Source organism: Quercus suber, unplaced genomic scaffold, assembly GCF_002906115.3.
Source record: "Quercus suber isolate HL8 unplaced genomic scaffold, Cork oak 2.0 scaffold_246, whole genome shotgun sequence".
In the NCBI taxonomy this organism is placed as follows: domain Eukaryota; kingdom Viridiplantae; phylum Streptophyta; class Magnoliopsida; order Fagales; family Fagaceae; genus Quercus; species Quercus suber.
In genome coordinates this window covers 216,995-240,707 of record NW_027069702.1, presented here as the reverse complement: position 1 = coordinate 240,707, position 23,713 = coordinate 216,995, and the positions used below count along the sequence as shown (strand labels likewise).

Below are 23,713 nucleotides of genomic sequence, written 5' to 3'. Positions count from 1 at the left end.
TTGTCTTCAAGGAGCCCAATCCTTAAATTAAATGTAAGATAATAATAAAAAAGTTATCAAGAAAAAAATGTATCTATAGGTATTATTACATAGTATTAATATGTGGAGGATTCTTCTATGGGAGATCTTGGAGGTGATGATAAGAAAGGTTTTGGAGGAATTTGCAATGCTTCTATGTTTCCTTCTAGCATTTCAATTACTTTACTCATGGACGGCCTATCAGATGGATTTGTCTGTATGCACCACAAACCCACTAAGATCATCTTTCTCACCATTGCAGTTTCCTCTATAGTCATATTAATGGGAAATCCTAAATCATTGTACTGCTCAAGACGCTTATAAATCCAATGTGGAAAATATATCTCACTAGTATCACTTATTCCAACATCAATGTCCTTTTTTCCTCCAACCATCTCCAAAATCATCATTCCATAGCTATAGACATCAGATTTGTGTGAAACTACTCCAAAGTTTCTACTGAACACTTCAGGAGCAATATACCCTATTGTCCCTCTGGCTACTGCCATTGATATGTTACTCTCATTCCTTGGAGAAATTTTAGCAAGTCCAAAATCAGAGATCTTTGGGGAAAAATTTTCGTCCAGAAGAATGTTATGTGGTTTTATGTCAAAATGCAAGATTCTAGTATTGCAGCCACGGTGCAAATACTCAAGCCCCCGGGCAATACCGATTGCAATTTGGAACAATTTTTCCAATCCTAAGGGCATAGTGGTTGTCTTCGTGTTGTCACTGTGTATAAACTTTTCAAGTGATCCATTTGGCATAAACTCATAGATGAGAGCTCTTTTTTTACCTTCAAGACAAAATCCTAGAAGTGTGACAATATTAACATGGGAAGTTCTACTGATGCTTGCAACTTCATTGATAAATTCATCTCCATTTCCTTTCGATGCATTCAGGACCTTCACAGCTACGAGACGACCATTGAGTAGCTCTCCTTTGTAGACACCACCATAGCCTCCTTGACCCAGTTTAACCTTAAATGAATTGGTGAATTTCTTGACATCTGAGAATTTATATCTGTTTAGCGATAGTGGTCCGTAATTTCTAACAAATGCCTCAAGACCTGCAACAATCTTGATCCACTTACGCTCATGCTTACCTATAACCAAGGCAGAATAAATATAATTTTAGATAAAGATGCTTACCTGTCGTTCCACAGGGATCATAAGAGATGCTTCGACTGAGTAAGGTTGAGGGATCATATTTCTTCTTCATGCGGCGTTGATGGATAAAGAATATGACGCCTGGTATTAGAAAGACCATTATGAAACATGAGCCAGCACCTGGGTAAAGAAGGAAGTTCCAACTAGTTCAACTTCATAGTCTAAGTTGAGAAGTTTAGCAAACACTGCACAGAAGTGAGAGATGAAAATGGAAATATTACCTAAAGCATACTTAAACCACTTACTTCCTCGCTTATCTGTAACCAAGGCAGAATACATATAATTTTAGACAAATATATTGAACAGATATTTCTAAAATGTGTGTGTGTATATATATATATATATAAAATGAATATATGATAATGTTTATGTATGTATTTAATAAAGTTCATGTGTAAAAGAGAGACATATATGTAGCCATTAATTAATTATGTAAGTGCTAAAAGTATCCACCTAACGTATAAATACCTGTAATCTACTCACTCATTGCAAGTCAGAAAAATGAGTTTTCTTGGGTGCTTTCTAATTTATTTGTGTTTTAGTATTTCTCCTATTATTCCAACACTAACAGTAAGCAACGAAAAGAACGAGGTGTCTGAACATTCATAACATCACAATAGAATTATAACAAAGCTCATTCCATAACTTTTCTAAGCACTGAGGGTGTGATTTTAAATATACAATATGCTTCGACTGAACTTAAAGAAAAAGAAAAGATGCTCAAGGCCAAGAAGGAAGATAAACTTTAAGGTTAATGAATTTAGCACAGTTGCATCACGTATAACACAGGTAGAATAGGTTTTCAGATAAGAGTAACGAAAGAGCAGTAATAGGGATACAACTTTTCTCATACAACACTTTTCACAACTTCTTAAGGTGGCAAGCTGGGAATGAATCAACATACTTTCACATATATCTATCACTAACACCTCTTTATTAACCAAAATAGACCAGAGGAGAAGTGAAAAGAAATTCTAGTCAAGCTCAAAACCCAATATATATATATATATATATATATGTGTGTGTGTGTGTATACACTTTGAAAATGTATGACTACAGGGACATAATTTTGTTAGCAAATTGGTTGGATTTGAACCTGGTTTAGCTCATCCCAAATGTCCACAGGAACGGGTTCCAAAGAAAAAGAGTGATTCTTGTTCGTTGTGGAGTTAATGTAGCGTTTTGTCTTAATGTAGCGTTTTGTCTTCCAAGCTAAAATCTTTTTACTTTCTGAGAAGTGACTTAATTGGCACTCATTGATTTGACAAAATTTAGATGGGAATAAAAACTTAAAGAACTTCTAGAATATCAAAGGAACAGACTATGCAAAATAAACGGTAAAACTAAACCAATTAGCCATTCGAAAATTCAGATTGTCATTTTCTACTCTTGAAGAAAAATCCAACAAATCATTCATCCTGCCTAATTCATTTAGACCTATTAGGTGCCCAAAAGAAAGTTCTCGAGTGTGTTAGATTTACTTTTGTTTTTGGTTTATTATTGGAGTTTGAAAAGGAGGGGAAAGACAAACAAAGGAACAAGCATCGAAAAAAGATTTTGTTCTCTCTAACAACTAGTAAAGTAAGTTGATACACCAATTAAAAGTGATGTCGTTTCAATCACAATAAATCATATCAGTTGTAAAAAAATGTTGTTTAACATTACGCTACATTAGAAGACTTAATAAAAGAATTAGTATGGATAATGATTAAATGGTTAGACTTAGAATTAAAGTTGAAACAATTTTTCTTCAAATTTTTGAAAATAGATTATTTGGAAAAACTATGCCTAAAAAAGAAAAAATTGTGGTTATAAAAATTATATTTTGGAAAAGTCTTCAAACCGAGCCAAATTGTACTTAGGTGACCAAGAGTTCGTCTGATCTATTGAATATCTCTATCAATTCGGGATCATTAAGGCCAATACCAATCTCTTTTATTTTTCTTTTGGAAGTTTTAATTTCATTTGTATTGACAATTTTGGAGTCCATGATAAGAAAGAGATTTGGACAAAAACTTGGACAAACATAGTCTTAGACTAAATATACCATCAATATCCCTATTCCCTAGTAATGTTGACGTCATGATGATATGATACAGTAGATATGTATTAGAGTAGGTAAAATATAAGTCAGACATACTAGAGAAAAAGAGCAACACCTACCAAGCAGTTGAGTGGAGCATAAGAAAATAGTGTACAAACTACAAATTAGCCAGGGGCATTTGTGGCATTAACGTTTGAACGCTATAATAATAAGAGTGGATGACTTTGAGTGAAGATTCGTTTGGTTGAACGGAAAGTGGAGAGTAGGAAGAAACCTATGATAAACATGATTTTGATTGCAGCGGATTTTGTGATTGCCGATTGGCATGTAAGAATAAACTCAAGTTTAACGTTAACCTCAATCTATTGGACTAAAGCGTTTGGTGCTAAGTCGAGATTTTGTATTTTGTCCACACACACAAAAACAATGCCTAATTTAATTAATCGCCTTTATTATGAGCATAAACCTTAGCAAGAAAACTAAGAGCGACTTGTCCTTTAACTTTATGTGTGATTGAGTGTATTAGTGAGTTATCATAAATAGTCCAACAAGTTTTGTTAAAAGCATAGAATTGCTATACTAAACATGTACAAGTGAAATCAAAATGCTTAAAAATCTAGAAAACGTTCAAGAATATTCAAAGCTCCTAATGTGTTTCAAGAATTTAAAAATTATACCACCATTTTGTAAATCATCAAGCACACACAAAGAAAAGGAAATAAAGTTCTCATCAATCCTTACTTGATACAGTTTATTTAGTCATTTTATTTAGATAATTTATGAGCACATTTTATTCTTATCTTTTCTAAGGGAGTTTGGAATTAAATATTCTATGATTTGTTAATTACTAGTATTTCTATGAAACAAAAGTAGTTAATAGTACTATAATTATAGTTTGATTTTTGACTCTCATATGAAAATCCGGACAGCTTCTCACAGCGTTATTTAGGGGGTGTTTGGATTTATTATTTTCATAACATATAACTCTGTTTCCATCACTCATAACTCAAAATATGTGGGTTACACGAAAAAAAAAAAAAAAAAAAAAAAATCTATTTGGATTTGTTTCATGTTTTTGTTTCTATCACTCAATTTTCTGATTTTTGAGTGATGAGTTATGGAAACTGAAAACACATTTTAGGTGTTTTCAATTTCCAAAACTCAGTTTCCAATGGTATTTTCGTAATTAAACCCACATGTATGGACCCACTATCAGTGCAACACACGTGAGGTGCTACTTTTGATGGCCTCTTCAACGGCTTTCTTCCACAAACATTTTCTTTTTTCTCTCTTCTTTCTCTGGTCTACACTACACTCCATTCAGTTCTTTTTTTTTTCTTCATCACAGAACCCATGAACTCTTCGCTGCAGTTCTTTCTTTTTCTTCTTCTTCTTCTTCTTCTTCTTCTTTGCCACTGGTGGTGATAGTGGAGATCGTCACAAGTCCAATCATCGCTGCATCGGTTCGTCATTTGTGCAAGTCCGATCATTGCAAGTCCGATCGTCGCTGCATCAGTTCTAGGTTTGTGCTTTAAACTCAGAACCAAAGTGGTTGTTGTGGGTATTGGGGGTTGAAAGGAAAAAAAAAAAAAAAAAAAAAAAAGGAATGCCGCCTCTAGTGACGGTGGAGATCATCGCAGGTTTGATCATTGTTGCATTAGTTCGTTCTTCTTCTTCTTCTTTTTTTTTCTTCCTTTTTGCCTTTGTCATCTCAGACACATAAAAAATAAATAAAAAAATAAAAAAATAAATCAACAATTGGGGCAACGAATTGGTTGTTGTGGGTTTGTGAATTTTCTGGATGCTTCAAGGATGCTAATGAATGTTTTGGGTTTGTGCTTCAAGCTCAGAACCGAAGTGGTTGTTATGGGTATTGGGGGTTGAAGGAAAAAAGAAAGAAAGAAAAAATGGTGTGAGGCGGGTACGCTAACAGGAATGCCTAACCTCAGGTATGGGTCCCACAAAAAGTAGAAAAAATTGAGTGATGAGAAGCTGAAAACATGTGCCAAACAGGTGGGGTGTAGGGAGTTGTGGTATTTTAAGTGATAAGTGATGAATGAGGAGTGAAGAGTGACGGAAATTGAGTGAGGAGTGAAGAAAAAAAAAAAATCCAAACAAGGCCTTAAAGACTTTGTAACTAAAATCCACAATTTTGCCTGTCACTAGAAATATTGAAAACCATACATTAAAGTTTTACCAAAAAAGGAAAAAAGAAAACCATACATTGAAGACACTAGGATTTGTTATTGCTAGGCCACCAAAAAAAAAAAAAAAAAACTCGTTTGGTAATATTGTTCTAGTAATGTTGTTTAAATGCTGTGGAAATACGTATTGTGTTGTTTAAATAACAAAAACTGTTATTTAAACAACACAACCAAACAGACCCAAAAGTCACTAGGATTTGTTGTGAGTTCTCACACAAGGGTTTGAGTTCTTAAAATTCAATTATTACCCCCAAAAAAAGAAATTCAATTGTTACTTTCTAATTCTTTTCATTAAAATATTTAGAGTTCAAATCTCTCATCTTATTTTAAAATATTAAATTTTTTATTAAAAAGAAAAAGAGAAAAAGGGTAAAATCACTCATCCTATTGTAAATATCAAATTTAAAAAAGAAAAAAGAAAAAAAAGAGAGAGAGAGTACTCAGCATTCATTCAAAGACCATATCTTATGAGCTAATTTGATTTTTTTAAAATAAATAAATAAAATTCTGGCTATTCATTTTTTTTTTTTTGGAAAATATCATAATAACTCACCTCAAATAAAAGAGAACACTCAAGACTAAAAGTCTTGCAGTTGAATTAGCATCTCCCCATGTACAAAGTACTTAGGGGTCTGGGGGGAAAGAGTTCGAGATGCGGGGTTAGCAGCATGTTGTAATTATTTCTCAAAAAAAAAAAAAAAAATCCTAAAGGTACTAACTCTGAGTTGTGGATTGGGATGTCTACTGTGTGATGAGTGATGATAACATGATTTCACTATATATTGTCTATTCCAAAAACTTGGAACTTATTCGTAAACATATTGGAAACTCTAGCAAAAAATTAATATTATAGGATTGGTGGTTCACCATCTTCAATCTTGCAAGGTGTCAAATGGGTGGGTTTGGGGTGAGCATAATTGGGTTGGGTATATAAAACTCATTTACCCATTAAAACCGATTTAACTAATTACTTCTAACCTAAATCCAACTCAACCCAATTATTATGGGTAAACCCCAACTCACCCAATTACCCAATTATCAAAATTACCAAAATGCCATTAAAGTGAAAACTCCGACACTTTTTTGGATTCCCTTTTCCACTAAATTTTTAGAGAACACAACAATATTATAAAAATAAAAATAATTATAAATTCTATTTTACCTCAGCTTTCTCAGCAACCAAATAGGAAATCAAAAACGAAAACTAATATTACTAACATCAGAAGCATTAACAAAATAACAAATAACTCAACTAATCAATCATCTTAGAGATAAAAATCTTATGAGAATCATCAAAAAATAAATAAAAAATTTTAAAAAAAAATTAAACAACGACAACAACAACAAAAACAACAACAACAACGACAACAACAACAACAACAACAACAATAATAATAATTAAAAAAAAAAAGTTTAGTAGATCACAGCGACACATACAGATCGAAGGCGGTGGAGCAGTCCTAAACGGAGAGGAATTGGACTCGATCCCAGGTGACGGTGCTTCTCAAATGCACAACGAAGGTGGTGTTGGTGTAGGTGTCGTCCCTTTCTTTGAACCCTACAAAATTTAGATCTCCATCTTCGTCTTCAACGTCCGATTAGGGTTTTGCAAGAAAGAGGAGGAAGACATGGACGATAGCTGTGCTGTGTGTGTTGATGCTCTTAAATGGGTTGCGTATGGAGCTTGTGGCCACAAAGAGGTCTTCTCCACCAACGTCGCTCGCCTCCGCTTCATTTGCGAAGATTGCTATTGTTGTATCTACAAGTCCGAGTCCGACGTCATTTTCGACACCAAGGTCAAGTTTCCTCTCCTTCTTTCTTTGTTTTTTTATTTATTTTTTTTTTATTTTTTATTTTTTTTATGGGAACGGCTAGGTTGAATTTGACTATATTGTTTTTGGGTTAAATGGGGCTCAATGGGTTTCTAGTTAAAACTTAATAATCATTGTGTCTAATTGGGTTGATACCTATTTAACCCAACTAATAATTGGGTGGGTTTGGATTCAATTAAAATGGATAGGTTTGGGTAAACAAATGGGTTTGGGCTTACTTTGCCACCCCTAATCTTGCTTAAAGTCTTAAGGCCACAATTTTTTTTGATTTCTGTTAGGTTCTAAAGATTTAGGATTTTATGTATTTAGAACTCTAATGTGTAGTGTTGGCAAACCATGATCAAAACAGGTTGTTTAGTCTTGTTTAGGCTTGCTCAAAGTATGTTTATTTGTAAAACTGGAATCGAGTGAGTGCAGATTTATTGGACTAAATCTGTAAGGCTCGATCGATCGAAAATTAGACTCGATCGATCGAACCACGTACAGATTTATTTTTCTGCAGAGTTCCAGTTCAGCCCAAACTCTATTTAAACGTCTTGGGGTTCAAGTAAAACACTTCTATATATAAGGAAAACCCTAGAACGTTTTTGGGACTTCTGAGAGAGAGATTAGAGTGCCTCTTGTGCCTCCTTTTATTTTTAGGGTTTTGTACCCAAACCTCTCTAAGTCTTTGTTGCTCATATTTGCTGTTTATGTGAATCTCTTGTGAGATCTTAGAGGAGCTTTCCTTCACATAAACTTAGGGTTTTCAAGGTAGAGATATTTTCTACATCTTGATGATCAACAAGGTTGCTGCCATTGAACTTAAAAGAAAAGCAAGCGGGGAGCTTGTAGCTGATTGAAGAATTCAAGAAAGAAGTAGTCCGTGGATTCGGAGCCTGCGCGTGGTCGTGTCAGGAAGTTCTACTGGTGGGTAGCATTAGGAAGTCGAGCGGGGAGCTTGTAGTCCTTTTGTACGAACTTCAATTCTTTCATAGTGAATTCAGGTTAGCCTTGAGGATCGGTGGGTCAAATCCTCCCCAGGTTTTTACCGTGTGGTTTCCTGGGTGATCATATCTTGTGTTATTTATTTTCCGCTGCTTTATATTCTTGATATGATTGTTTGATTGTTTTAACCTAGAATTGCTTAATTTGACTAAGTAACAACTTGGCTAATTAATCTAGGCTACGCAATCTGTGTGTGTTTAAGGGGTCTAAAACCGTTCAAGTGGTATCAGAGCGGGTAGCTCTTCTTGTTGTAGATCTTTTGATCTAAGAGCTGATCCTTGACCCCTGTTGTCATGGATAATTTGAAGTGTCTTTCTGATCATATTTCTGCTCATGCTTCTGCTGATTTTATTGATGCCTGTGATGTTTTGAATAAAAAGGACACTATTGTTTCTGTTGATTTTTTTGATGCTTTTGAAACTCTTCGTAAGGAATTATCTAAATCTTTGAAAATTTCTAANTTAAAGAAAAGCAAGCGGGGAGCTTGTAGCTGATTGAAGAATTCAAGAAAGAAGTAGTCCGTGGATTCGGAGCCTGCGCGTGGTCGTGTCAGGAAGTTCTACTGGTGGGTAGCATTAGGAAGTCGAGCGGGGAGCTTGTAGTCCTTTGTACGAACTTCAATTCTTTCATAGTGAATTCAGGTTAGCCTTGAGGATCGGTGGGTCAAATCCTCCCCAGGTTTTTACCGTGTGGTTTCCTGGGTGATCATATCTTGTGTTATTTATTTTCCGCTGCTTTATTATCTTGATATGATTGTTTGATTGTTTTAACCTAGAATTGCTTAATTTGACTAAGTAACAACTTGGCTAATTAATCTAGGCTACGCAATCTGTGTGTGTTTAAGGGGTCTAAAACCCAAGTGGTATCAGAGCGGGTAGCTCTTCTTGTTGTAGATCTTTTGATCTAAGAGCTGATCCTTGACCCCTGTTGTCATGGATAATTTGAAGTGTCTTTCTGATCATATTTCTGCTCATGCTTCTGCTGATTTTATTGATGCCTGTGATGTTTTGAATAAAAAGGACACTATTGTTTCTGTTGATTTTTTTGATGCTTTTGAAACTCTTCGTAAGGAATTATCTAAATCTTTGAAAATTTCTAAGAAATTCAAGAAGAGTTAAAATTGGCTAATCTTGAAAAAGAGGATTTGATTGTGAGATTAGATGAGTCTAATAAAAAGAATGAATTTTTGAGAAATCAAATTTCCTCTCAAGATGAGAAGATGAAAAGTTTGGAACAAAAGTTAGCTGAGGCTGAAGCTAAATTGGAAAATTTGTCTAATACCAAACTTGTTGATGATAACAGAAGTGTTTCTGTTTCTCTTAAGCCTAAAACTGAGAAAGTTTATATCCCTCCTTTTAAGAGGAATAATAAAGAGAAGGCTTATTTTGCTAGGTTAGACAAAGGTAAAAGTTCTGATGTAGACGCTGAAGTTTCTAAACCTAAGTCTAATCCTACTGTTAGAGAGCATAATAAATCTGTTTTTGTGCCTACTTGTCACCTTTGTGGTGTTGTTGGTCATATTAGACCAAATTGTTCTTTGTTGAGGCAAAAACCAAAATCTGAGAATAGATTTGCTATTAGGAATACTGATGTTCCTAAATTTGTTCCTGTTTGTCACTTTTGTGGTGTCTCCGGTCACATTCGTCCTAATTGTCATAAATTAAAATTTAAGCATTCTATGTTTCAATTTAGGATATGTGATGATATTTCTCCTGCCATAGGTTCAAATAAATTATTTCATATGCTTTTGAAAAATTTGAGCTTGTTGGTTTGTGAAAGGAATTTGCAGGATTTCAGTCTCTCTCAAAAGATTGGTGTAATTCCTCAAATGCACTCTACTTCTCATGGATTTTCACCTACAAAGCCGAATACTCGTGCTAAATGGGTGAGAAAAGATTCTCCAAGGTGAGTGTTGCTAACTTGTCCTTGATTTAATTCTTTCAATTATTTGTGGACATGTTTTGTTTTTGTTTTTGGTTGTTTTGTTTTTAGGTTGTTTTTTTTAAAAAAAAAATCCAAAAACATTGAAAAATTTCAAAAAGACAAAAATATTTTATTTTGTGTCTGTTTTATTTTTCTTGAGGATTACATGAATTTTATATCTCTCTTGATTTAGAACATGCCTGACATTGTGGAGAAACTTGAATAGTTTGTGCTAAGCTATTTTTGATTTTGAATGAGTATGTACTAGTTTGTACATGTACTCAAGGGTTAATTAAGAAATTGATATTTCTTGTTTGTGTACCCTTTATAGCTTAGTTTTGCACTGTCATGCATTGCATTTGCATTGTTCATTTAGCATAATATGTGCTTTGTTTTTGGTTATAAAGTTTGTTAAAACCAAAAAGATTTTTGTGTTTTGTATTATATATCTTGGATTTATAATCAAGGATTGGCCATATTATCTTTACATAACATGTTTATGTACCTTGTTTAGCTTTGATAAGCTTATTTATTGCACTTTACTAGTTGAAGTTTTGTAGTGCATGTTGTGTGGGAAAGATGTTTATGGTTTTATCACTTTGTCTTAATCTTGAAGTCACATGTTATTTGACTGTCGGACTTGATCCTTTTGAGAAAGGCATAAATAACCATCTCACCACTGTTCACTAGCCAATCATGAACACCTTAGTGCATATCATAAGATTCTGTGCTCGAGAAAGTGTAGCACATGCACAAAAAGAACATAAGGTGTAGCCTCAAATAAATTAAAACTGGTGTGTACTATTAGGCTTGATGCCAATTCACTTAATTCAAACCGGTGTGTACTATTAGGCTGAATGCCATCTCATACAAATAAGAGGCAAAAATGCAAGAAACTTACATGATTGCAAGCTTTTGTTCTAGGAGATGTGGGAGTTATATGATGTAACTCTTTAGGTGATAGTCTCTTTTAAATTCTATGTGATGAATTGTGTAGACTTTGTGATTGATTGCTATTCACATATCACCTCACATGCATCTCAAGCTTTTGCTAGTTGCACACACTACACAAGTTACTCTTTGTTAAACTTGGTACATTATATTGTGTGTGATTTTGTTGTGGCCATCAAAGATTAAAAGTTCCTTGATTTTGATGCAAAATATGTTTCAAGTTTGAAAATTTTGAAAATATCTTAGATTTGTGCAGAACATATTGGTTGCTTAATAAAATTTCAATGGGAGAATGATTGAAATTTGTTTTGAGAAAATTGGGTTCAAAATTTTGGGTTTTTGAAAAAGCATTCCATCTCATACTCATGCATTTTGCTTTCTTTGGTTAATGCTTTGAGGAGTTGTTTTTCAAAATTAGGTTTGTGTCTTTCAAAACTGTGATTTTTCTCAAATTTAGTGAGTCTCTGCCCAATTCGATCGATCCAGTGTGTTTTTCGATCAATCGAAAAAGTGCTTTAATTTGTTTAAAAATGACTGTTTCATTCGATCGATCGAATGTATTTTTCGATCAATCGAAAGTCGCGAATCAGGTTTTAAAAAAGGGTTTGTTCTTGATCCGAATTGGGGCTTTTGTGAAATTGAGTTGAATTTGATGAAATTGGCTTGTTGTATTGATGAAATTAAGCATTATACTCTGTGAGTTGTGTTATGTGATGCTCAATTCATCAATTTGTTTAAAAATTCAACAAGTGATTTTCAAATTTTTGGTTTTTGTTAGAAACTCTATGCTCAAACCAATTTTGTCAATTTAATCTCAATTGAACTTAATCGCTCACTGCATTAGTACATGCATCATGGCATTGTAATTGTTTCATGCATCATATAGAATTTTATTCTATTGATTTTTGTGCTAACTTGCAGTCTCCCTTGGTTTGTGTTTAGGATTCACATGCATTGCATTGATTTCTGTATCCATTTTGCAGTTTTGCAGTCATATCTCTCATTGTTTTCATACATAGCATGCATACACTTTGCTAAATTGGGTACTCAACTTGATCTAAAAATTGATTGATTAATTTTTGACTTACGTACTTTCTAGTATATGCTATTTTTATGTATGAATTGTAGAAAATATTTTTCTTAAGAGATATGATAGATAATCAATGTGCAAATATTTTCTCTACTCATGCAACTGTTTATGGGTCACATAGTGCCATGTTTGCATTCTATTGAAAGAGAGAATATTTTTCTTCATGTGTATCCTCACCTTAGTTTTTAACTATTGGTTTGTGAGTTTTTCACCTTGGTCCTGCTGGTGAGGATGTACCTGATCCTGTTGGTGATGCTGCTGCTGCTGCTGATTTTCCCCCCCTCCTTTATTTTTCCCCAAAACTGTTTTTCCCACAACTTGTTTTGTTTTTCTATTTTTATAGGGGGAGAAAAGTTTTTTTTTACCTGTGTTATTCATAGGGGGAGCTGTCTCTATTTTCTATAGAGTTGAATTGTTTTGTGTTCCCCTTGATTCTCTATTTTCTCTTATCCTTTATTGCGTATGTTGACTGTTTACTCTTTGTACGAGTTGTCTTTGTCAATACGTGACAAAAGGGGAGAAATTATTGATTTATGGGAATCATGTTTGTCCTGTTTAGGGGGAGTTGAAATTATTTTTAAAAGGGAAGAAAATAAAAACTTTTTGTTGTATCTAACTTAGGGGGAGAGTTAGTTTACTTATGTTTTATTTCTGTTTCTTGTTCACTGCTCATTGATTTATATTTATGAGTTCTTCATGATATATGTCTTTGTTTTGTGTTTGTGAAGTCAAGAATTTAATTTTGGTTTACTTGTATTTTTTCACACATGCGTTTATGCGTTTGTTGAGTGTTTCAGGAAATATACAGGTTGATTCAATTGAGCTGCTGTCTACACTTGCAACTGATGGATAGTAGTTAAGATTGGATTTGTTGTTATGAGCATTATTTTGTAATGGGCTTTTACTTTGTAAACTTTGAGCTTTTAGTTTGTGTTTTGTCACGGATTGCCAAAGGGGAGATTGTTAGGTTCTAAAGATTTAGGATTTTATGTATTTAGAACTCTAATGTTGTAGTGTTGGCAAACCATGATCAAAACAGGTTGTTTAGTCTTGTTTAGGCTTGCTCAAAGTATGTTTATTTGTAAAACTGGAATCGAGTGAGTGCAGATTTATTGGACTAAATCTGTAAGGCTCGATCGATCGAAAATTAGACTCGATCGATCGAACCACGTACAGATTTATTTTTCTGCAGAGTTCCAGTTCAGCCCAAACTCTATTTAAACGTCTTGGGGTTCAAGTAAAACACTTCTATATATAAGGAAAACCCTAGAACGTTTTTGGGACTTCTGAGAGAGAGATTAGAGTGCCTCTTGTGCCTCCTTTTATTTTTAGGGTTTTGTACCCAAACCTCTCTAAGTCTTTGTTGCTCATATTTGCTGTTTATGTGAATCTCTTGTGAGATCTTAGAGGAGCTTTCCTTCACATAAACTTAGGGTTTTCAAGGTAGAGATATTTTCTACATCTTGATGATCAACAAGGTTGCTGCCATTGAATTAAAAGAAAAGCAAGCGGGGAGCTTGTAGCTGATTGAAGAATTCAAGAAAGAAGTAGTCCGTGGATTCGGAGCCTGCGCGTGGTCGTGTCAGGAAGTTCTACTGGTGGGTAGCATTAGGAAGTCGAGCGGGGAGCTTGTAGTCCTTTTGTACGAACTTCAATTCTTTCATAGTGAATTCAGGTTAGCCTTGAGGATCGGTGGGTCAAATCCTCCCCAGGTTTTTACCGTGTGGTTTCCTGGGTGATCATATCTTGTGTTATTTATTTTCCGCTGCTTTATATTCTTGATATGATTGTTTGATTGTTTTAACCTAGAATTGCTTAATTTGACTAAGTAACAACTTGGCTAATTAATCTAGGCTACGCAATCTGTGTGTGTTTAAGGGGTCTAAAACCGTTCAATTTCAATGAGAGGCATTATGAATATGGACTCGCTCAAAAAAAATTAAGATGATTCCACCATCCTAACAGATTATGACAACTTATTAAAGCATGACTTAGACCAGAATGAGGATCAAGTCTATTGCCTACTAAATGGACCCACATTTAGCCAAAGCAAACAAACCATGTGAATGCTATGCAATTGTTAACTATGCCGGCTACCCAAAGCCACCTAAAGCAAACAAACCTTGTGAATGCTATGCAATTGTTAACTGTGCCGACTACCCAAAGCCAAAGAGAAGGGTTAAACTATGACTTTATGTGAACTATAGCTAAGAATAGGAACAATATTCTAAGCAAAGGACAAGAAATATGTGTTTCAGCCTAATCCAAAAGTGAGAAGAGAAACGAGCATGCATGCATACTTGAACAGAACAAAGGTTGCCGATCTCCATCACGGCAAAGGCAGACAAATGGATGTGAGGAGGAGTTAAAACCGCATATCCCACCTGAAGCCTCACACCCCAAACAGGTAATCGCCCAGAAATTATGGTAGTCCACATCAAAACCTTGATTCAATACCTTCTAAAGTCCCAAAGACTCGTTTTTAAGAGCAGTCCCTAAAACTAGAACTCTAATATTTCTATGGCATTTCTCAAAAAGCTCGTCAATCCCCGTGAAGGATTCGCTTACAAAGTAAATATTATCTAAGCCGCAGGGAAAGTAATTCGCTTTATCCAATCCGCTAACTCCAGAAGGGCAGCCATAGAACAAAGTTAGGTTTTGATCGGTTGGTGTGTGATAATCGAAGTTATTAAAATCCAAAGTGGTATTGACGAACTTTGGAGTTGGAGGACATGGACTATTCCAGAGGTCCCATCTTGCAATGGTCATGATATAATGAGATTGGTTGATGTTTAGTACAAGGATCTCTAGTTCTTTAAAACTAATAATAGGGCATTCATTGTCGCGGCACGTAAGCTTGAACTCTGGAATACCGCAAGGTTCAGGTCGATTATCTCTCAAGAAAGGGTACGAAATGTTTTTGATCCTTCCACAATCAAAGGGACGCCTGCACTCAACAAAGCGTTCATCGTCGATTCAGTAAGATGGTGGTAATATTGTTAAGAAAAAGAATAGGGTGATGAGGGAAGAGAGAGCTTGAAAATGGGAATTCATGTTTAGAAGATAATGAAATAAAGAACTGGGAAAGAAGTAATTAAATGTTTATGACGCAGCCTAACGTTGAACGAAGACTGGTAAGTCCGAAAGAGATTAAAGAGCCCACTCCACAGATTGATTTTTAAACGGGATTTGTCTGGACTCTAGAGGCAAATTTTCCCACTGACTTTTCCACACCATTCTTTTATGTCTAAGACTGGGCCGTTTTATGGTCCACAAGTCCTAAAGAAAATGATTTTCCTCAATTCCAGAAAGTTGCACTCATGGCCTAGTTGCTGAGTTCACCCGGTTGTCAAAAATAGAAATAAATTTTTTCAACCAATTAATTGGGCTGGCAAATTGGATTCAATTTCAACTATCTTTAAAATAAATAATAATAATAATATTGGATTAGGGCCAAGCAGCTATTTAAGCCCATCCTTAAATGAAATTAAAAGTCTCTCTCTTAAGTTTTGTGGTCAAAAAGTAGACCCCAACGACTTATCGTAGAATAGACAGAACTGTCTTTCTAGGCAAGTTCAATTTTTTTGGGGCATTTTCACCTACAAAGCTATGACTTTAGTCGAACTACTTCAAAGGTCTGCTCGCCTCCACCAACACGGAAGAATATACCCTGATTCGGGTATATATATCTTCTCGGTCACAGCAAGTGGTCCCACTAATGAGTGAGATCCACTTGCTATGAATGAGAAGATACATGTATCTATAACACGGTATCTCATTTTCCGTTAACATTAAGATAATAATGAAATTAATTTTAGAGATAGATTATTTATTGTGTTTATCAACAAAAATGAGAGCATCATTCTCATACACTTCTTATTATTATACATCATCTATTCACATTAACTATTTCATATTTTAAATGTAGACATCATGCCTAAAACTATGAATGTTATATTAACAGAGTGTACATTAACAAATGTGAAAAGAAAAATTACAAAAATAAATAAATAACCAATAGGAATAGAATAATTAATTAAAAAAAAGATTTATTGCAACAAAAAAAATTAGTGATAATAAATCATTATTGGTTTTTCAAGTTAATTTTTGTTGCAACAGGGACTTTTAATTAAGAGTGTTACTTTAAGACCATTGTTTTCAATTATCTTTTTAAAATACCACTCAAACCAATTTAGAAATAAACTTTTTCCTTGAAGTAATATTACTTGTACATATATCCCTAGTTGACATAATTTTTATTATACACCAATATTTCTAGGTCCATTCATTTTTGTCATTCTTTGACTTGGCTATCAATTCCCACATCTCTGAAATAAAAATTTTAGAAACCAAATAGTTTTTTGATTTATTTATTTATTTATTGGATTTTACTAATGTGTGCCCTAGGAGCACACAATAATTTTCATTTTTGAAAAAAGATTTTTTGAAAATTGAAAAAGTATTGACATTTTTTTAATTCCCAAAAAAATATTTCCAAAAATGAATAGCTTAATAACGAACCCATATTTTAGACACATAAATGGTTTAAATATAATAGAAAAAAGAGAGAAAACATAGAAGAGCTAGAAATTATAAGAAAAGAATAATCTAAAACATTAAACTAAAACATCAATTGATTTTTTGTGTAAACAAAAATTAAACCTAAATCTATATCTTATTTGATGATAAATAATTTTTCTAGTTGAGTTGATTGAAAGTTAAAATTGATTCTGTATTAAAATCTCTTTTTCTTTTCTTTTTCTTTTTTTTTTCTTTTTTTATGAAACTGTATTAAACACCCTTGGTCAAAAATAACCACTATCGAGTATTGACTAGTATTAATCTTGGTCTCCATCAGTATGAACCCTTGACCCACTCTTGGAAAAAAATACTGTAACCACTATTGACTAATATTAATATCAGTCTCCATTAGGCATTAGTATGGCCTCTTCCTCCACTTTTCCTTCTGCCTGTGTGCATACCGCAATTATTCCCATCAACAATCAAATGAAGAAAAGGAAACTTACAAACCGTAATACAATACAAAATAAATCTAAACTAAAAGCAGTGAACAGAATTTATCATGTGGAATTGGAATTATGCATGTCTGTCCCCATGAGAATTAGAGAGAGCATACCTTTGCAGCTGTTACCATGTGCGATTCCATCGTTGCAAAAGCACAAGAACTCCTCAGCCGTAGCGTTGTATCCACAATACCCTTCAGATTTCTCACATGTAGCACAATCCTTAACTGTTTCCCAATACCGTTCAGAGCTCTCACATGTACCACAATCCTTAACTCTTTGCCAATCAAGCAGAAAGCCATCATTCATAGCCACACCAAACCCACCAGTCAAATTATTCATATTGATCTGCGTCTGTCTCACTGTCACCACCACTTTCTGCTCGCAATTCTTTGACCAATCAAAGCCCACCGTCTCATGATTCTCCACAAAAACATAAGACCGGTTGCTACTAATATTCAAGCACGGGATGAAAGGCACAGTTGGAGGGTAGGAAATGCAATTAAAGTAATAACTGAGATTCAAATCCATTGAAGAATATTTCAATGGTAGCGTCTCTAGAGAAACGTTATGACGTGCCCTTGGGCACGTTTGGTTGGAGACATCAATATCCACAAGGGATAGGGTATAGTCGGCATAATTTATATCTTTCACGTGGTACCGGTCACCGTGTAATTCAAGTTCGGCCGTGCCGTTCAGACACATAACGCCAAACCCCGGGTAGCCACAATATTGCTGCTGATCAGAGGCGCTTTCTTTAAGAACCCAAAAAGGGTAGCTGATGTCAACGTCACCGCAGAGGTGTAATGGGCATATTTCTAACAAAGGACTAGAATTGGTGCCTAAGGAGTTGATGAAGAAGAAGAAGAAGAAGGAGAGGATGAGGAGGTAGCTAAGGAATTGTGACATGGTGAAGCGCCTGAAACAATAGCACGCGAACCGTTTGTTTCCGTGATCCAGGTAAAATACTACTTTATATAAGCCAAACATTTTATTATTATTATTATTATTATTATTATTTTTGGTAGGATAAGCCAAACATATTTTGGTACTATGCTACCAGCACAAATAATTTCTCAGTCTACTTTGGGTCCACCGTTCTGCCTTTACCTTTTAGACTTGTTCCTTGGAATTAATTACGTTACGGGTAAAGAAAATTTCATCCAAAAATTCACGCGCTCTCTTTCGCATAGATTTACTAATCTTATTAAAGCATCACCGCATGGGGTTAAAAATTTAGTTATTTGATATTATAAAAAATTATTTTATTTATTTTATCTATCTATGTTATAACAATGAATCTATTTTAACTTTTAACACAATATAAATATCACAATAAAATAAGATATTTATTACAATAAAATAATAAATCTACTATACACAACCATTACAACCACACACAACCAAGCAAGGAATTAAAAAAAAAAAAAAAAATTGCTCTAAACTACAGTGCACATCCATCATAGATAGATATGTAAAGCCACCTAAAGCAAACAAACCTTGAGAATGCTATACAATTGTTAACTGTGCCGACTACCCAAAGCCAAAGAGAAGGGTTAAACTATGACTTTATGTGAACTATAGCTAAGAATAGGAACTATATCCTAAGCAAAGGACAAGAAATATGTGTTTCAGCCTAATCCAAAAGTGAGAAGAGAAACGAGCATGCATGCATACTTGAACAGAACAAAGGTTGCCGATCTCCATCACGGCAAAGGCAGACAAATGGATGTGAGGAGGAGTTAAAACCGCATATCCCACCTGAAGCCTCACACCCCAAACAGGTAATCGCCCAGAAATTATGGTAGTCCACATCAAAACCTTGATTCAATACCTTCTGAAGTCCCAAAGACTCGTTTTTAAGAGCAGTCCCTAAAACTGGAACTCTAATATTTCTATGGCATTTCTCAAAAAGCTCGTCGATCCCTGTGAAGGATTCGCTTACAAAGTAAATATTATCTAAGCCGCAGGGAAAGTAATTCGCTTTATCCAATCCGCTAACTCCATAAGGGCAGCCATAGAACAAAGTTAGGTTTTGATCGGTGGGTTTGTGATAATCGAAGTTATTAAAATCCAAAGTGGTATTGACGAACTTTGGAGTTGGAAGACATGGACTATTCCAGAGGTCCCATCTTGCAATGGTCATGATATAATGAGATTGGTTGATGTTTAGTACAAGGATCTCTAGTTCTTTAAAACTGATAATAGGGTATTCATTGTCGCGGCACGTAAGCTTGAACTCTGGAATACCGCAAGGTTCAGGTCGATTATCTCTCAAGAAAGGGTACGAAATGTTTTTGATCCTTCCACAATCAAAGGGACGCCTGCACTCAACAAAGCGTTCATCGTCGGTTCAGTAAGATGGTGGTAATATTGTTAAGAAAAAGAATAGGGTGATGAGGGAAGAGAGAGCTAGAAAATGGGAATTCATGTTTAGAAGATAATGAAATAAAGAACTGGGAAAGAAGTAATGTTTATGACGCAGCCTAACGTTGAACGAAGACTGGTAAGTCCGAAAGAGATTAAAGAGCCCACTCCACATATTGATTTTTAAACGGGATTTGTCTGGACTCTGGAGGCAAATTTTCCCACTGACTTTTCCACACTATTCTTTTATGTCTGAGACTGGGCCGTTTTATGGTCCACAAGTCCTAAAGAAAATGATTTTCCTCAATTCCAGAAAGTTGCACTCATGGCCCAGTTGCTGACTTCACCCGGTTGTCAAAAATAGAAATAATTTTTTTCAACCAATTAATTGGGCTGGCAAATTGGATTCAATTTCAACTATCTTTGAAATAAATAATAATAATATTGGATTAGGGCCAAGCAGCTATTTAAGCCCATCCTTAAATGAAATTAAAAGTTTTTCTTTTAAGTTTTGGGGTAAAAAAGTAGACCCCAACGACTTTTCGTAGGATGGACAGAAGTCACAGAACTGTCTTTCTAGGCAAGTTCAATTTTTTTTTGGGGCATTTTCACCTACAAAGTTATGACTTTAGTCGAACTACTTCAAAGTCTGCTCGCCTCCACTAACACGGAAGAATATACCCTGATTCGGGTATATATATCTTCACGGTCACAGCAAGTGGTCCCACTAATGAGTGAGATCCACTTGCTATGAATGAGAAGTGTTTTAGATATGGTATCCCATTTTCTGTTAACATTAAGATAATAATGAAATTAATTTTAGAATTATTATGAAATTAATTTTAGAGATAGGTTATTTATTGTGTTTATCAACAAAAATGAGAGCATCATTCTCATACACTTCTTATTATTATACATCATCTATTCACATTAACTATTTCATATTAAAAAAAAAAAGCTCTCATCTTATTGTAAATATCAAATTTAAAAAATAAAAAAGAAAAAGAAAAGAGAGAGAGTATTCTGCATTCATTCAAAGACCATATCTTATGAACTAATTTGACTTTTTAAAAATAAATAAATAGAATTCTAGCTATTCATTTTTTGTTTTAGGCTAATATCATAATAACTCACTTAAAATAAAAGAGAACACTCAAGACTAAAAGTAATAACTTTGAGTTTTTAATTGGGATGTTTACTGTGTAATGAGCGATGATGATATGATTTCACTATATATTGTCTGTCCCAAAAACTTGGAGCTTATTCCTAAACATATTGGAAACTCTAGCGAAAAATTAATATTATAGGATCGATGACTCACCGTCTTCAATCTTGCTTAAAGTTTTTTAAGGCCATAAATTTTTTTTGATTTCTGTATGAGGGGCACTACGAATGGAATTGCTCAAAACAAACCATGTGAATGCTATGCAAACAAATTGGACCAAATGAGGATCAAGTCTTTTACCTACTAAATGGACCCACATTTAGCTAAAGCAAACAAACCATGTGAATGCTATGCAATTGTTAACTATGCCGGCTACCCAAAGCCACCTAAAGCAAACAAACCATGAGAATGCTATGCAATTGTTAACTGTGCCGACTATCCAAAGCCAAAGAGAAGTGTTAAACTATGACATTATGTGAACAATAGCTAAAAATAGGAAACTATGAACCAGAGAAACTAAGCAAAGAACAAGAAATATGTGTTTCAGCCTAATCCAAAAGTGAGAAGAGAAAGGAGCATGCATACCGTTACTTGGACAGACCAAAGGTTGCTCTCCATCACGGCAAAAACAGACAAATGGATGGGGGGAGGGGAGAGGACTGCATATCCCACCTGATGCCACACACCCCCAACAGGTATTCGACGAGGCATTATGGTAGTCTACATCAAAACCTTGTTTCAATACATTCTGTAGTGCCAGGGCTCCCCCCACAGACTCGTCAATAAGAGCAGTCCGTAAAATTGGAACTTTAATAACCTCTCAGGGAAGGGAGGTCTGGACGAATAGGAGATGGCCTAGTCGCTTGGCAAACTGCATGTCATGGACGACCCTTCTGGACGAACCACAGATGCCATTTTTTGCTATCCCATCAGTCTTTATTTATATATTTGCAGTTTATATTAGTTTTGAGTGTGTGTGTGTGTATATAACTATTGGGAGTTTTGCTTTATTAATTTAAAAACGGTAAATTATTTTGTAGGTTTTAGTAATTATGCACTTGCAACTCAATAACGTTCAATATTAGACAACACTTCTAAGCTATGGAAAAGTATAGAAGTTAAATATTTCTTTATTTAAAAAAAAAAAAATACTAACCAACAAAATGTCTATTTACTCATTGTTGAATTTTTTTTTTCAGAGTCAATAGTTTTTCCGTGCATCGCACGAGTTAGTGACTAATTAAAATAAAATGAGATTTTAGTTAAAAAGTTCTGAAGGAGTGAAGGTAAGCCAAACCCAATATATGTAATGTCCCAAATCTAATGTATAATTTAGAGATGTGACAACTGATGCACACCCATAAACTTTTCCACAACTTTGCCACAACTTTGCTATATGGCGATTCGTGAGTAATGAAAATAAAATAGCGAGTCTATGATTTCACCACTCATGAGTTATCACGTAGCAAAGTAGTGATTAAGTTGTGGAAAACTTTGTGACACTAAATTTACTCGTGCAATTAATATCCCAATTAATGTCAGTAACTGTTTTTTAAAAGGGGTTCAATAATAAGTATCAATTCTTCCTTAAAAAAATAAATAAATAAATTTAACAGGTATCAATTCCATTGAATATTCTCTCAAAAACAAAAGTTTTTTTTTTTTAGAAACTTTTTTGAGAAACAAAAGTTGGTAGCGCACACTCCCTTTCCTGTCTTATAATTGAGTTTTTCTTAGCTTAGAGATCTTTCCCAGGTTAATGATTAAGGGACATTGAAGTGCACACTCCCTCTTTTATGTGAAAGGTACATAATAACACCAACACTTGTCTTCAAGGAGCCCAATCCTTAAATTAAATGTAAGATAATAATAAAAAAGTTATCAAGAAAAAAAATGTATCTATAGGTATTATTACATAGTATTAATATGTGGAGGATTCTTCTACGGGAGATCTTGGAGGTGACGATAAGAAAGGTTTTGGAGGAATTTGCAATGCTTCTATGTTTCCTTCTAGCATTTCAATTACTTTACTCATGGACGGCCTATCAGATGGATTTGTCTGTATGCACCACAAACCCACTAAGATCATCTTTCTCACCATTGCAGTTTCCTCTATAGTCATATTAATGGGAAATCCTAAATCATTGTACTGCTCAAGACGCTTATATATCCAATGTGGAAAATATATCTCACTGGTATCACTTATTCCAACATCAATGTTACAAAGGCAGTAACGAGTCTTGCACGTTTTTTTTTTTTTTTTTTTGAGAAGAAGTCTTTGCACGTTTTCTAGCTTGACAAGGAGCCTAATCTTTAAATTCTTTGCTTGATTGAAAATTGGGTTGAAAAAAATTTCTCATATCTTATCAACAACTTATTCAATTGGAATTTTTCAACAAAATAAAACCATCTAATGTTAACAACAATAGAAATACAATATCTATAATATTTTCATAACAATTTCGTAAGTTCATAACTAATTCTAGATGACAATAAGCTGTTATGATGTGTTTATGGTAGGCAAAATAATAGTTTCAATAGTAGATCCAGATTAGAACCAGTCCGTATAACAGTAATCAAACAATAATTCATTCACCTCATTTAGTAATTAATTAATATTTCAACTATCTAGATACATGCTTATCCCCCAGATATGTTATTCTCAGAGCAAATGAATGAAGGGTCCGTTTGGATTAAACTTATTGTTGCTAAAATTGAAAATTGAAAACTGAAAATACTGTAGCAAAATAATTTTTAAATGTGTAAATAGTACCGTAGGATCCATTTTTAATATTTTTTAGTACGTAAACAGTGCTAAACAATATATAAACAGTATTTTTTGTTTCTTGTATAGTAAAATTATGTGATTTTACTATTCACTTGCCCCAAAAAAAAAAAAAAAAACGCAAAACGTGAACTCAGCTTTTAGCTGAGTCCAA

At 34.2% G+C, this 23,713-nt stretch overlaps 1 protein-coding gene across 2 annotated transcripts; it reads right to left on the bottom strand.

Moving 5' to 3' along the window:
- LOC112024177 (LEAF RUST 10 DISEASE-RESISTANCE LOCUS RECEPTOR-LIKE PROTEIN KINASE-like 2.1) lies at nt 1-21,583 on the bottom strand. Of its 2 annotated transcripts, none has more exons than XM_065780759.1 (5): nt 21,360-21,583; nt 17,356-19,566; nt 1,409-1,444; nt 1,170-1,307; nt 1-1,087 (listed from the first exon to the last, which is right to left on the bottom strand). In XM_065780759.1, exons 2-5 carry the CDS (start codon nt 18,230-18,232, stop codon nt 96-98), a joined length of 2,043 nt encoding a protein of 680 aa, XP_065636831.1. In that variant the 5' UTR covers nt 18,233-19,566; nt 21,360-21,583; the 3' UTR covers nt 1-95. The 2 variants fall into 2 exon arrangements, with proteins under 2 accessions (XP_065636831.1, XP_065636832.1); XM_065780760.1 differs by having other exon boundaries at nt 1,170-1,268.
- Between the last annotated feature and the right edge of the window lie 2,130 nt (nt 21,584-23,713).